This window comes from Accipiter gentilis, chromosome 26, assembly GCF_929443795.1.
Source record: "Accipiter gentilis chromosome 26, bAccGen1.1, whole genome shotgun sequence".
In the NCBI taxonomy this organism is placed as follows: Eukaryota; Metazoa; Chordata; class Aves; order Accipitriformes; family Accipitridae; genus Astur; species Astur gentilis.
Window position 1 is genome coordinate 13,143,634 of NC_064905.1, and position 12,888 is coordinate 13,156,521.

Here is a 12,888-nt window from a genome sequence, read left to right on the forward strand (position 1 = left end):
TTCCTAAATATCGAATGGGTATTTTGGCATTTTGCTTGCTGTGCAAACTATTGTCAGTTTATGGCTGCAATAGTCTAATGCTATCCCAAGATACAGCTGACAGAGCTCTGCACTTCCTTTGGGCAGGGCTGGCACCAAGATGGAAGTCTCAGCAAATATGAAAATAATTTATTTTTCAGAAGTGTACAAAGTGCCTTGTAAAACTGTAGGATGAGGCAAGTTTGAAAGGAAATTCTGAGACCATGTGAACCAGACATTTTTCCAAAGAAATGTGTAAACAAACCCCCATGACATATGACACTTGAGACGGCAGCATGAGATGGGGGTTTTGGTGGGGTTTTATAGAGAAAACATGAAGCTCTCTGTCCCCCCTGCTGCAGTGGTTGTCTCCATCAGGTAGCAGTGACAATGAGGAACAACTCCTGAAATATGGACAATTTCTCCGTGATCTGCAGGGGAAAAGGCTGCCCCAGGACCTGCTGCATTCGGCTGATGAAGTCCTCTACCTTAAGTTGAATGTCCACATGGCTGATGTCATCACTGTCCTGGAGCTTGGGCTTGGCTTTCTGAATGATCAAGTCCATCCGGTCGATGAGTGAGCTCCGCAAGTGGTCTGCAAGAGGAAATGCTGGTTCGGAGAAGCAACACACAGTGGGCTGCCTGACCTGTTCAGGGATAGACTGCAGTGTGCCACAGGCAGCGCTGCGCTGTGGTGAGGAGTGGTTGGGAACTGTGCTGATCCTCTTATGGTTATCCTTTATGCTTCTGCACAAGACTAGCCTGGTGGAAGACAGAACTGTCCCCTCCTGGAGCTCAGTCTGCATGTGGAGAGAACCCAAGAAATGGGGAGGGGGCAGGGCTTGTAGCATCCTTTTCTCCTATGCTAGTGGCAGACTGGACAGCTGTCCAGCTGCAAAGGAGAGTCCCCAAAGAGTTTAACAGTAGTGATTATCTGGAGCTTCAGGGAGAGTAAGACTCTATGCACATGTGATGGTGTGTTCCTCTGCATTTTCCATGAGTCTTAACCCTGGGCTAAAACAGCTGAAGTTGGGAAAAGGACTTGAGGAATTTTCTAGTAAAATAACTTCAGGGAGTTTTAGGGAGTGTTTTATGACTGTGCTGCTCTCCTGGGGTCAGAAATGCTGCTCCTTCCATGGCTATTGTGGGTGATGCTCCCTGCCCAGTCTAAGTGCTGAGTGTGTGCTGGCTTTACCATCCCTTTGCCTTCTGCTCTTCCTCTTAAGTCTCCCTATTCTTCCACCCGCTGTGTGTGCAACTTAGACAATAGTGAGTACAAAGCACCCCGTTGTGTTCTTCCTAGTGCTGGGGATTAATCCTTTAGGAAGTAGGCTGTTTCTTAGGGGCTGAACTTGGCAAAGCAAACTGGGTGCTCTGCTTGATGCAACATCACTTCTTTGCTCTGACTGCTGGGAACAGTTACTAGCATGGAAGGAGGCACATTATCTTTCTAAGACTCAGTGGCTGTGAGTTCAAGAGTGGTGAGAAGAGAGGAGGAAGGGTACTTTGGCTGTTCCACTGCAGCTTTTTGATAAGCTCATGTTTATTAAGGCCAGAACAGGCTGCTTACCCAGTATTACATTTTGGTAACTCATCAGCAGCAAACTCAAGTACTGCAGCATCTCATCCCATCTTTGCCATGTTGGTGTTTCATCCTATGACAGGAGACAGTATTTGGTTATTAGAAGAGTTGTTTTCAAGAGAAAACAAGGCAAAGGAGAGGTTGGACTCGATACCTGGTATTGCAGCAGCACAGAGGAGTGATTCAGGAAATACAGGATCTTGGCCAGAGACAAGGGCAAGGTTGTGGGCATGTCACAACTGTGTTGGAACAACAGCTCTAGCAGTTTGCAGCGCAGGAGCTGGCTCTCCATGGTGTTTAAGAAAGCTTCCCTGGAAGACAAAGGTATTTACTCTAGGGGAGACAGCATAGACTGACCAGGGACAACTGCTCTAGCATGTTCCTGGTGTCCTGCTGGTGCTGATCTGGTGCAGGGGCTGCCCAGCAGTGCAGTGAAAGGAAAACCACCAGATGCGAGAGACACCTTTGTTATGCAGCTTGGCCAAGGATATGTTTATGTCCTTAGGTCTGAACCTGTGGCAATTCGAGGTTGCTACAGTCTGCAAAGCAAGCTTATCTGCTTCACTTCACCCTGCCCTACAGCCTGTGTGGAAGTTAACCATTCCTGCTGACTCACAAGGAGCACAGCCAACCAAGTGTGAAGTGGGGTCAGTGGCCAGCCAGATCTAGGAGATCTGTCCTGGGAGGAGTGATAGCTTGGTTAGAGTCAGTTTGGCTTGATCAGACCCAGTGTGCACTCAGAGTTCTGCTAAAAGCGTCTGAAAGGGCTGCCTGGTGGGGCTGGCAAACATGGGTTTGAAATGTCTGTGGGTCTAGTGGTCTTGTGCTTATGCTACAGCCACTTAGGCCCTTGTGCTTTGGCTTGAGATACTGCATTTTCTGGAGAAGCAAACAAAAGGATGGCAAGGCAAAGCTGTAGGAACTGCATTGTGTTTCGGATGAGCTACCCAGTTGCACCTGGGAATCAGTGAAGTTTGCCACTACTTGACTGTGCTGATGCAGAGTGCTGCATTTCAGACCCTCTTTACAGTTTTAAGGTCCTGCAGCTTTAACAAGTGGGAGAATCCACTGTTCTCAGCAACACAGCAGCTGGGTAGATGCATTCAGCTGGTGATGTATCTCCATGGGAGATACAGTCATGGTCTTGCTGGCTGGGTCATAAATGAGCTTGTCTTTCTATACTCTGCGGTATTTTATGCATCCAGACTTGGATGTAAATTGGGAATAAGACTATTGCTTACACAGGCAGATGCTGCCTTGCACATGTTTCTCTCACCTTTGGCTCCTCAGGGGAATATTCAGTATAAATGGGAATATCACATCTGCGATCTTACAGGAGCTGCAGTTGGGAGATTTGTCCACTTCCACTGCGATGGACAACATCCGCTGGAGCAGGAGCACCACCCTAGGTTAGAGAGACAGTCAACATGAGGAAACACTACCCCTGGGCTTGCAAAGTAAAGCAGGGGGGATGGCACCTAGTTCAGCCTCATGCCTTGTAGTGAGGGACATGGGGGAACGTAGCATGCTAGATTTGGCCTCTCTTGGTGGCTTTTGAATCTGATGCTCTTGGAAGCAGAGCTTAAATCTCCAGATGGGCCCTTGGGAGGTCTTGGTTGCTGTACTGCATATTGGTGGAGCAGCCAGGGTAGCCTGAGCTGTGGGCCAAGAGCTCCAAGCCTTATGCTACATGCAAAAGGAGGATGCTTATTGAGCCAGTTTCCTACCAGGTGAGGAAGTCTCATGCTCACCAGGTCTATGTCTGCCCCAAAGGAGAATCAGCAAAACTGGTCACAGGTACAGCCTGGCTTCCTTGACCTGACAGGAAGAGACTCTGGCTTCTCCTGGACTTGGGCTGCATGATAATGCCAGCAGGGAGTCAGGGCTTTTGATGCTTACTTCTGGGCAAAGAAAGCTGGTGGAGCCACCTCTGCCTGGTCAGTGCTGGCCAGCTGTAGTGTAGATGAACTGTGTTCAGCCCTTGCTTCTGCTGAAGAGGATGTAGTTTCTTGCGGCTGCTGCTGGGGCTGGGAGAACCCAACTCCTGTAACTGCTGCGACCAACCATTCGACCACTTCCCTGGTGGGGAAGAAACAGGAATTTTAATGGGGATGGGCCTGCTTTTGCTGCATTCTGACCTCTAGATCCACTTGGAGCTTGAGGAAAGGCCCTGGGGATGAAGAATATGTCCCACTTGCTTGGACAGGTTAGGGAATAGCTCTGTTGAGCAGCAGATTTATATACTTGTCAACAGGACTGCCTCCTCAGTCCTATTCTGAGCAATACAAATCTGACCCGATTCCTGGGAAAAGCCTGCTAGGTTGCAGCTGGAAAAGCCTTGCATCATCTCTGGTGGCTTGCTTTTGTAAACCTGCTCCTGTTCTTTATACTTGGGCCCTACATTTCCCTCTGTCTCCCAAGCTTGTTTCCTGGAAAGTGAAAGTCTGACCTGGAGTTTCAACAAGTGTTCCTTAAGCCCCTGCCTCTCTACATCTGGTTAGAGAACACGGGAGGAGGAGGCGTCCCTTACTTGACATTGTTGAAGCACGTGTCACACGAAAGCACTTTCTTGGCAATCGACTTCTGCAGCAGGCGCAACCTCAGGTTCTGCTGGAAGTCATCCTCCAGGGTCTGCACCACGTACTGCAGGAAGAGGAGCCGGCCAGGGGGCTTCTCCTGAGGGCAGATGGAGGTAGTATGAGCCTGGCAGAGCTGCACGGCAAGCAGCACCAGGGAATTTGGCTGTCTTGGGAATAGGCTGAGGTACATGACTAAAGAGTAGCTCCAGGCGGGGCTGCCTGGTTCAGGCAATGCCCTAGGGGCATTGCTGGACCTGTTCTACCATTGTGCTAGGGCTGTGACCCACAGAGGCTTTATCTGTTGCTGTGCCCTCTTCAGATGAGACAACCTGCCTACAGCTGTGCAGCAGGTTAGGGAGCACTGTGGATAAATGTGAGATACCCAACTGGCACTTGCTGCCCTCAACAGCTGCAATAAAACAAAACATGTTGCACTGGCCCATTCTGCAGCAGAGCATGGCCATGCGAGGCCCTGGGGCAATGCTTACCCTCAGGCACTGCGTACTGGATGATCCCTGCCCGATGTGACATACACAGTGCCAAGTACCTGGTCCTCCATGACGTATTTCAGCAGCGTCCAGTCCCATCCCACTGTGGCGGTGTTGGCTGGATGGAGCCTGCAAGGACAGCACTGTCCATTTGTGCTGAACTGCCCGACTGTCTGGAGGCATGGCAGCCTCTGGCCCTTCCCCAGCCCCACTTACTCAGGGGTCTGCCCTGCCTTCTCCTCTCCAGCTTTGCCCTCTCCCTTTCTCCTCCCTGACCATGTTCACTTTTTGGAAGAACCTGACTGGGGCTTTCCTCTGCGGAGAGGCCCAGGACTCCTGGGCCTGTGGCCTCACAAAACATTGTGCCTCTGCGGGAACCCCGAGGGCAGCAGGGGAACTGCTTCAGCCACCTCCAGCCCAGGGAAGGTGTTTCTGCCATGTCACAGCTGTGAAGAATGAGATCTGTGCTTCAGGAGCAAGGCAAACACACTCCTCTGTCCTAGAGAGCTCCCTGGTGTCACAGGTTGTCCCTGACCCACCCTCAGACAGCCCTGGGTGTGCCTGTGCTGATAACAGGAGGCAGGGGCAGGAGGATCATCCTGGGTTATAAGGGGAAATAGCTCTCTGTTCTGTGAGTGAGGACCATGGAGAATAACATTTATGCTGGGCAGACCCCCGGGAGAACCTAGCCAGCCCTAAGGCACAGTGGCAAAGGGAACACGTACATTTGGATCTTCATCAGCAGCATGTAGGTGTCCTTCAGGATCTCCCCTTGCTGGGGATTCAACAGGATCTGTCTGATCAGGTGGGAGATGATTTCTTTGGGGGGATAGTGCTGGCCAGAGATGAACTCGCTTAGGAAATGCAAGGTGCCCTCTTGGAAGTTTTCCTCCATGGTGGTGCGCACCATGTTCAGCTTCCCACTGGGAATAAGCTCAGGTTTCTGCTGCATACAAGGCAAGACAACGGGTGTAAGCCATCTCCCCCTGACACAGAGGAACCCAGCTGTGATGTGGGGCCCACCGTGAAGAGAACTGCAATAACCAGAGATCCCAACTGCCTGGCAAAACTTCCCCCAAAAGGGGAAGTGGAGCAGGGGCAGCCCTGCTCCATCCTCTATCACAGGGGCTGCTCTGAGCAGGCTCCGACTGGGCTTGGCAGTGGCTGTTCTGAACCCCGTTTACCTGCTGTGTTTCCCTGTTGGGTGCTACGCCTTGGAGGAAGAGGTGCTGAACTCCGCTTCTCCTGAAATAGTGCAGTTTGTTCAGCCAGGCCTTGTTGTCAGCCTTGGTCCTGGTTGGGTTCACTTGCTGGACTGCTTTGTGTGGCGGTACGATGCCTGCTTCCAGCAAAGGCCCTTGGGCCTTCCCTGGGGTTGTGGGGATGGCTGGGGCAGAGCTCTGCCTCGGGGGGAGCTCCCTTTGCTGGCAGAGGTGGGGAGTCTCTTCCTCTGGGCCACTGGCTCTCCAGCTGCTGCTGCTGTCCAGGCTGGAAGGGGACAGGGACAGCAGGTCTGAGTCCAGCTGCATGCTGGCCAGGGAGCCCAAGTCACTGTTAAAAGTGGTAGTGCTGCAGTTCTGCTCTGGGCTGCAGGAGGAGCTGTGGCAGCTGGAGGCAGGAGAGAAGCAGCTGCAGTTCTCTGCATTTTCTGCTGTGTCTGTGGTGGCACTGGGCTCTGTGGGAGCACCGTGCCAGGGCGCTGCAGGGCTTGGTCCTGCCATTGACTCCGTTTCTTGCTTTGTGGTGGAGCAGACCTGGGGATGGGGTGTGTGTGCTGCTGGGGTAGCAGGCACCTGCCTGGGGTCCTGGTCAGCCCAGCTGGTGGTGTGGGGAGGGCTGCATGTGTCCTCTGTCAGGTCAATGATGGTGAAGCTGCTCCATGGTGCTGGGTCTGTGCTCGTGTCCTCGCAGGTCAGATCGATGATCTCCTGTGGGGACAGAGGGGCCAATGCTGTCAGTGACGGTGGCACCTGGGTGCCTTGGTCCTCCTCTGCCAGGGACCTCTGCTATGGTGGCACTGTTGCCCCAGCCTAAGGGGAACAAGGGGTTCATTGGCACCAGCCCAGGAAGAGAAACCGGGGGGGGGGCAAAGACCCCACTGTCTGGCTGAAGGGATGGGGCAGCTTGTGGGGTAGTGGCCCCAAACTCTGGTGTCAGTGTCCCCCAGCAGCATGACTGAGCCCGAGCCTGACCTGGGCTCTTCTTCCCCTCTCCTGGCAGAGACAAATTCCCCACTCCCCCTAGGGCTCCTTATGGCAAACGGACGTGTCCTCTGCTCCAAACACATCTCACCTTGGCCCAGAGTGGGCCTGGCCTGCCCAGCTCCCTCCTGGTATGGCGAAATGCCAGCCCTGCTGGGTGCCCGGGGAGGGCAAGGGGGAATGCAGCAAGTGCTCCTGTCCCCCATCCCCAGGGGCTCCTGCCCGGTGCTGGCAGGAGCAGCAGAGGATCCAAACCTCGGCACCCCCCCTTGCGGCACGACCTCACCCGCTACGTGGACACGAGCGGCAGGGAACAGAGCTACTTTCACATTCATGGCACCAAGCCAGAGCTTCAGCAGCCCCGAGACTTTGGGGACTCCCATCCAGGACTCGCCGGGTGATGCAGCACCCGGAGCTCCAAGGACGCACCTGTCCGAGGGGCAGCAGGAGCAGGCAGGGGAAGGCAGCTGTGTCTGCACCACTGGCAGGCAGGACACGGCGCTTCTCAGGATCTCGATGTGCCCGGGAGGGGTCAGAGACTGTTTACTCTTGGAAAAAAAAAACCCTCAGCGTCTCAAAGCAGGAACATGGTATGTGGACAATTTAAATCTATTTTTTTTTTTTTTTTCCCCCTGACTCAGACCTGCTGCCTCTCCCAAGGAGAGGCCGCATGTAGCCTGGGGAGGCGGCAAAACCCTGCAGGCCTCGCCTGCTCGGGAAGCCGCTGGAGCCGAGGAAGGCCAGGGCTTGCCCCTGCTCCAGCCGGCCCCGCCGCACCGGACGCTGTGGAACTCCCGGCGTTCGAAAACTGCACCGGAACCGGGGCCTACGGTGCCCGGTGGGGGGTGTGTGGACAAACCATTCCCCCTCCCTCCCTGCCCCGGGGCTGTGCCTCGCCGGTGGCCTCCTGCCCTGAACGGCCGCATCCCTTGAGGGATGTGGCTGGGGCCAGGACTATCCTGTGAGGGACGTGACCGAGGGGAACCGGGCTCCCCCGGGAAAACACGGCCGGGGCTCCGGGCCGGCTGCGCGCCGCCACGGCCCTCGAGGCTTTCTGTCCCCGCGCGGCTCCCGTCTCCGCCCGCGCTCTGCGGTCCGCGGCGGAAGCGCCGCCATCTTTGTGAGGGGCAGGCGGCGCCGCGCCCGGCGGGAGGCCCCGCCTGGCCCCGCCCCGCCCGGCCCCGCCCCGCCCCGGGGGGGGGCCGCCGACTCACCTCAGGGGGGGGCAGCGCGCGCCGCCGCGGCGGCGGGCGGCGACAGCGACGGCGGAGAGGCGGCGGCGAGCGGCTGCCCTCAGAATCCGAGTTGCTTACGAGGAGGACGCTGTCGGCCATCTTCGCGGCGGACGGCAGCTCCGCCCCTCCTCCGTCGTCGTTGCCCCCCCCCGTCCCCGTCCCGTCCCGGCGGCGGCAGCGGCAGCGCTCGGGCCGGGTCGGGCCGGGCCTAGAGGGTCGGCGGAAGCTGCGTCAGTCGCGGCGGCGGGGCGGGGCAGTGGTGGCGGCGGCCCTCCCGGTCGCGGCGCGGCGCCGCCGCCATGGCGCTGTCGCCCTACGTGCAGGCCATGCAGGAGCTGTTCCGCGCCAACACCCGGAGCCGCGAGTTCCCGGCCCACGGCGCCAAGGTGCACTCGGTGGCCTGGAGCTGCTGCGGCCGCCGCCTCGCCTCCGGCTCCTTCGACAAAACCGCCAGCGTCTTCCTGCTCGAGAAGGACCGGCTGGTGAGTTCCTCCGGCGGCCGTTCGGTACCGGGTCCCGGGGGACACCTAGAATGGCTAATCGGACCGGTACCCGGGCGCCCCGGGAGCCCTTGGGCTGGGAGTGGTGATTGGGGCTGGTACCAGGGACTCCCCGCCCCCGCCTCGGGCTCGAACGGTAGGCCCGGTGGTCGGTACCAGGCCTGGAAGCGGGGACTCGGGTCTGTACCGGGGAGAAGGAGCTTCGCCAAGGTCCCCACAGGCCAGTGCCGGTGCTAGGGAGCTGGGAGTGGAGCTGGTGCCTGGCTGGGGAGGTGGGGAGGGCTCCTCCATCCCGGCCGGCGGTGGGTGACTGAAATGGCGGTGGGGTTCTGGGCTGGGCTTCTGCCCCATCCGGTAACCGGCAGCAGAGTGGGGTGCGGTATACTGGGATGCGGGACAGGACGGGGGGCAGAGCTGGGCTCATCTCTCCTGTCAATGGCTGTCCTCCTTCTCCAGGTGAAGGAGAACAACTACCGGGGCCATGGGGACAGCGTGGATCAGCTCTGCTGGCACCCCAGCAACCCTGACCTCTTTGTTACGGCATCGGGGGATAAAACCATCCGCATCTGGGACGTCCGCACCACCAAGTGCATCGCCACTGTCAATACCAAAGGTGAGTCCCTGTCTTCCCGGGAGGGCTGTTGGGTCCCAGCAGGACCTCAGCTGCGTGGGACCTGTGTGCAGTGGTGCAGTGCTTTGGACCATTCTTGTGGGTATTGGTGATTGGGGCATCTTTGCTGACTGCTTTCGTCTTTGTGTTGCACTGATCTGTAAGAAGCAGTAGTGAATGTGAGGGCTGGTTTACTTTGGTGTCAGGACTGGAGAAACTACTGATACATGATGCTGACTGTTAAAATGTCCTGCGTACTTGTGTCTGGAGTCTGCGGGCTGCAAGGCTGGAGGCTAGGGAAAGGCATGTTTGCAGAGAGCCATGGTGGAAGTAAAAGTTTGTGCAGATTCAGAAAGAGATTGTTCGCATTTATGGGCTGGTTAACCCAGATACTCTCTCTGCCTTTGGAAATCTCCAATTTTGAACTGTTGGGGTTGGAAATGGCACTGTAAGATGGCAAACAGAAACCTGCCTTGTTCTTACTGTCATTCATATGTGTTTATTGTGGGCCTCTGCTTTTTGTGGATCTTGAAGATCACTGGAGTCAGAGGATCTTTGAGTTGACCTTGTTTGGTGGTTGCTGCGGTCCCATCTTGACTGAAACGGGAAGGGCAGTGATGCAGTCATATTGGCTTGAAGCTGTGGTTCTGTCAAGTTTAATTTTCAATAACTGTATGCATTTGCTGGACAGCTACTGTATCGGGTTTGTGTATTAGACTGCAGACCTGGCAGTCTTTCCCATTTGGGAGTGGTTTGAAGTTAGTGGAGCAGGTTGTGGCCTTGGGTCAGGAATAAAAGCCACCTGTCTGCTTAACTTACGGCTGCTGTGGATTGTTGGGTGAAAATGGGACCTGCTGCCTTTCTGTCCCTCCAGGGGAGAACATCAACATCTGTTGGAGCCCTGATGGACAGACCATTGCAGTGGGGAACAAGGATGACGTGGTCACTTTCATTGATGCCAAGACTCATCGCTCCAAAGCTGAGGAACAATTCAAGTTTGAGGTGAATGAGATCTCCTGGAACAATGATAACAACATGTTCTTCCTCACTAATGGGAACGGCTGCATCAACATCCTCAGGTAGGTGCCCGTGGCAGTGGGTGGGCAGGGTAGCGGGGCTGGCTGCAGCAGACATCAGTCTGCAAGCCCCTTTGCTGCTTTTGAGGAACTCAAGTCCCACACCCCACCAATTCCCACCCCTCTGCTGGGAATGAACTTGCTTGGAGCTGCTTGGCACTCAAGGTTTCCGAGACCGTGGCCTTGAAGCAGTTTGGTTTGCTCACAGTCCCAGTGTGCCTCATGCCTGCTCTGCTTGTAGACAAGCCCTATGCTTCTCTCACTGCGTCCTGCCCTCTCCCTTCATCTCTGCAGCTACCCAGAGCTGAAACCCATTCAGTCCATCAATGCCCATCCTTCAAACTGCATCTGCATCAAGTTTGATCCCATGGGAAAGTACTTTGCCACGGGCAGTGCTGACGCGTTAGTCAGCCTCTGGGATGTGGATGAACTGGTGTGTGTGAGGTGCTTCTCAAGGTAGGTAGCACTGTCCCGAAGCTGTTTGCCTCCCCTCACCGGTGACCGTGCTGGAGGTGGCTCACTATCTGCTTCGCTTTGTTGCTGCAGGCTTGACTGGCCTGTGCGAACACTGAGCTTTAGCCATGATGGGAAGATGCTGGCATCAGCATCAGAAGATCACTTCATTGACATTGCAGAGGTGGAGACAGGTAATGGTTTGACTTTTGGGGAATCGCAAAGAGGGAATCGGATGGAGAAGTGCTGGTGTAGCTGGGAGGGCACTGGGAGTATCAGTCTGCTAAGGAAGAGCTTGGCTGCATAGAGCAGAGCGCCGTGAGGGGGAGCCTCTGCCTCGTTAGTCTGTGGTAGACATGCCTGTCATGTCTGTGCCTTGTCACCAGGTGATTAAAAGGTGCTGAAGCAGTGTTTGTTCCTCCTCTGCCCTACGCGGGAGAGAAGCAGCAGGTGCTTGGCTCTGGTGTGCGCTACGGGGCAGCATGCAGTGGTGGGCTGGAGGCTCCCCAGGCTGACATGGCCCCTCTTCCATGCAGGAGAGAAGCTCTGGGAGGTGCAGTGTGAGTCCCCCACCTTCACAGTGGCCTGGCACCCGAAGAGGCCACTGCTGGCCTTCGCCTGTGATGACAAAGATGGCAAATACGACAGCAGCCGGGAGGCAGGCACCGTCAAGCTCTTCGGGCTCCCCAATGACTCCTAATGAAACTGCACCGGGCGAGGCAACGCTTCCCTGCTCTCGGGGACATGAGAGTGCTTAGTATAGGTTGGGGTAAGGAGATGGCTCCCCTCCTTGCCTGCTTGGCAGCACTGTGACCTTTGGCTGTGGAGCACGTGCTGCTCTTGGGAGCATTTGTAAAAAAGCAGCTTGTGTGCTGGGGAGGGTGGGAGGGATGCTAGCAGGGCCCCCCTCCCGTCTGAGGGCTGCCGCCTCCTCTCTGGGGCATGGGGGGCTTGTTCCAAATGCAAGTGGCCAAAGAAAGTCAGTCACTGAAGGTGACTGCTGAGGAGCCTCCCATGAGAGGAGCTCCACTCTAGCCAGGCTCCCCAGCAGTGATAAGCTATGTGACTGTCCCCTTGTCCCCAGTGGCCGGTGGCGAGGGCAGCCCTGGGAGCAGTCTGCCCCTTCCCCTCCCAGACATTCTGTGTCCCTTCCCCGCACTGGGGCAGTGAGGGGAGGGTGGGGGGATGCAAGCTGGGGGATGTTTCCCCAGCTGGGGCTTTTTTTTTTTTTTTTTTTTTGTATCTGTGGTTGTTTTTTTCTAATTTTGATAAATCCTCTTCCATAATGAAGGTGCCTGTGGCTGCTGTGGGGGAATAAGGGGGCTGCTGAGCTGCTCTCCTGTGAGCTTCTCTCTCTTCCCCTGTCTCCTTCCCCTTGGCCATGGCAAGGCCCTGGCTGCGGGATCTGTGTCGAGGGGCTGTCCCCCTTGTCCCCGCTGTCGCTGTCTCCTGTCCTGCGTTGTCACCCCACCAGGGGGCACTGTGCCCCCACGCTGGGGACAAGTGACACAGGGACACTGCGCAGATGATGGGGACAGCCGCAGGGACCTGTCCCGGTCCCGTAACCCTACTCCCGCTTGGCAGCACCCCACATGGATGGAGCAGGGCCGTGGCCCCAGCAGAAGATGCTGCCTGTCCCACGCTGTGGCCACTGGCCTTGGGCAGAGCCTTGCCCTGCACCCCTGCCAGGGGTGACAAGTAGTGCCTCCCATATCCCTGCTCCCCAGGGATAGCCGTGGGGCTTTCTTCCCCCCTGCGCCAGCATGCTGAGTCGCAGGGCACATGGTCACTGCAGAGAAGGTGTGGACGCAACCTGCCTGTGATGGAGACCTTGCCTGCAAGATCTCTATCATTTCCTACCCTAATATTTTCTTCTGACAGAAGTTTTTCCAGGCGACTGCTCTGCTGATGCCGCTTGGGTAACAGCTGAGCTCTTTGCTGGTAAATGATGGCAAATCAGTCAAAGCTGAGGCTGGCTCTGGATGGAGGCCTCTAGGGCTGTGCCAAGCCTGGGCACTGCCAGGGGCCCTGCCTCGCTGCGGGGCATAAGGCGCCCTGTTGCCCAGGGCCTGAGTGTAGCCCTGTGCCCCTGCTCTTGGGGCAGAAGGCTGTGACCCACAAGAAACAGCCCTTATACCCCAGGAGT

At 56.3% G+C, this 12,888-nt stretch overlaps 2 protein-coding genes across 4 annotated transcripts; one reads left to right on the plus strand and one right to left on the minus strand.

Annotated features, from left to right (window-relative positions):
• Window positions 1-146: 146 nt before the first annotated feature.
• On the minus strand, window positions 147-8,207 carry SIMC1 (SUMO interacting motifs containing 1). Of its 3 annotated transcripts, none has more exons than XM_049829577.1 (10): window positions 8,083-8,207; window positions 5,852-6,595; window positions 5,393-5,610; window positions 4,727-4,796; window positions 4,131-4,276; window positions 3,500-3,679; window positions 2,877-3,005; window positions 1,755-1,911; window positions 1,589-1,673; window positions 147-613 (listed from the first exon to the last, which is right to left on the minus strand). In XM_049829577.1, exons 1-10 carry the CDS (start codon window positions 8,200-8,202, stop codon window positions 393-395), a joined length of 2,070 nt encoding a protein of 689 aa, XP_049685534.1. In that variant the 5' UTR covers window positions 8,203-8,207; the 3' UTR covers window positions 147-392. The 3 variants fall into 3 exon arrangements, with proteins under 3 accessions (XP_049685534.1, XP_049685533.1, XP_049685535.1); XM_049829576.1 differs by having other exon boundaries at window positions 5,393-5,613; XM_049829578.1 differs by lacking the exons at window positions 4,131-4,276; window positions 4,727-4,796 and having other exon boundaries at window positions 5,393-5,613.
• THOC3 (THO complex subunit 3) lies at window positions 8,097-12,014 on the plus strand. The gene is made up of 6 exons (XM_049829582.1): window positions 8,097-8,585; window positions 9,060-9,216; window positions 10,088-10,292; window positions 10,584-10,745; window positions 10,836-10,936; window positions 11,279-12,014. Exons 1-6 carry the CDS (start codon window positions 8,403-8,405, stop codon window positions 11,440-11,442), a joined length of 972 nt encoding a protein of 323 aa, XP_049685539.1. The 5' UTR covers window positions 8,097-8,402; the 3' UTR covers window positions 11,443-12,014.
• The last annotated feature ends 874 nt before the right edge of the window (window positions 12,015-12,888 follow it).

Coding starts and splice junctions, on each gene's coding strand:
- SIMC1 (XM_049829576.1), bottom strand. CDS start 8,202: ATGGCCGACAGCGTCCTCCTCGTAAGCAACTCGGATTCTGAGGGCAGC. Junction 6,596..8,082: donor GCGCGCTGCCCCCCCCTGAG/GTGAGTCGGCGG, acceptor CTGTCCCCACAG/GAGATCATCGATCTGACCTG. Junction 614..1,588: donor TTACCAAAATGTAATACTGG/GTAAGCAGCCTG, acceptor TTCCTCTTGCAG/ACCACTTGCGGAGCTCACTC.
- THOC3 (XM_049829582.1), top strand. CDS start 8,403: ATGGCGCTGTCGCCCTACGTGCAGGCCATGCAGGAGCTGTTCCGCGCC. Junction 10,293..10,583: donor GGCTGCATCAACATCCTCAG/GTAGGTGCCCGT, acceptor TCATCTCTGCAG/CTACCCAGAGCTGAAACCCA. Junction 10,746..10,835: donor TGTGTGAGGTGCTTCTCAAG/GTAGGTAGCACT, acceptor TTGTTGCTGCAG/GCTTGACTGGCCTGTGCGAA.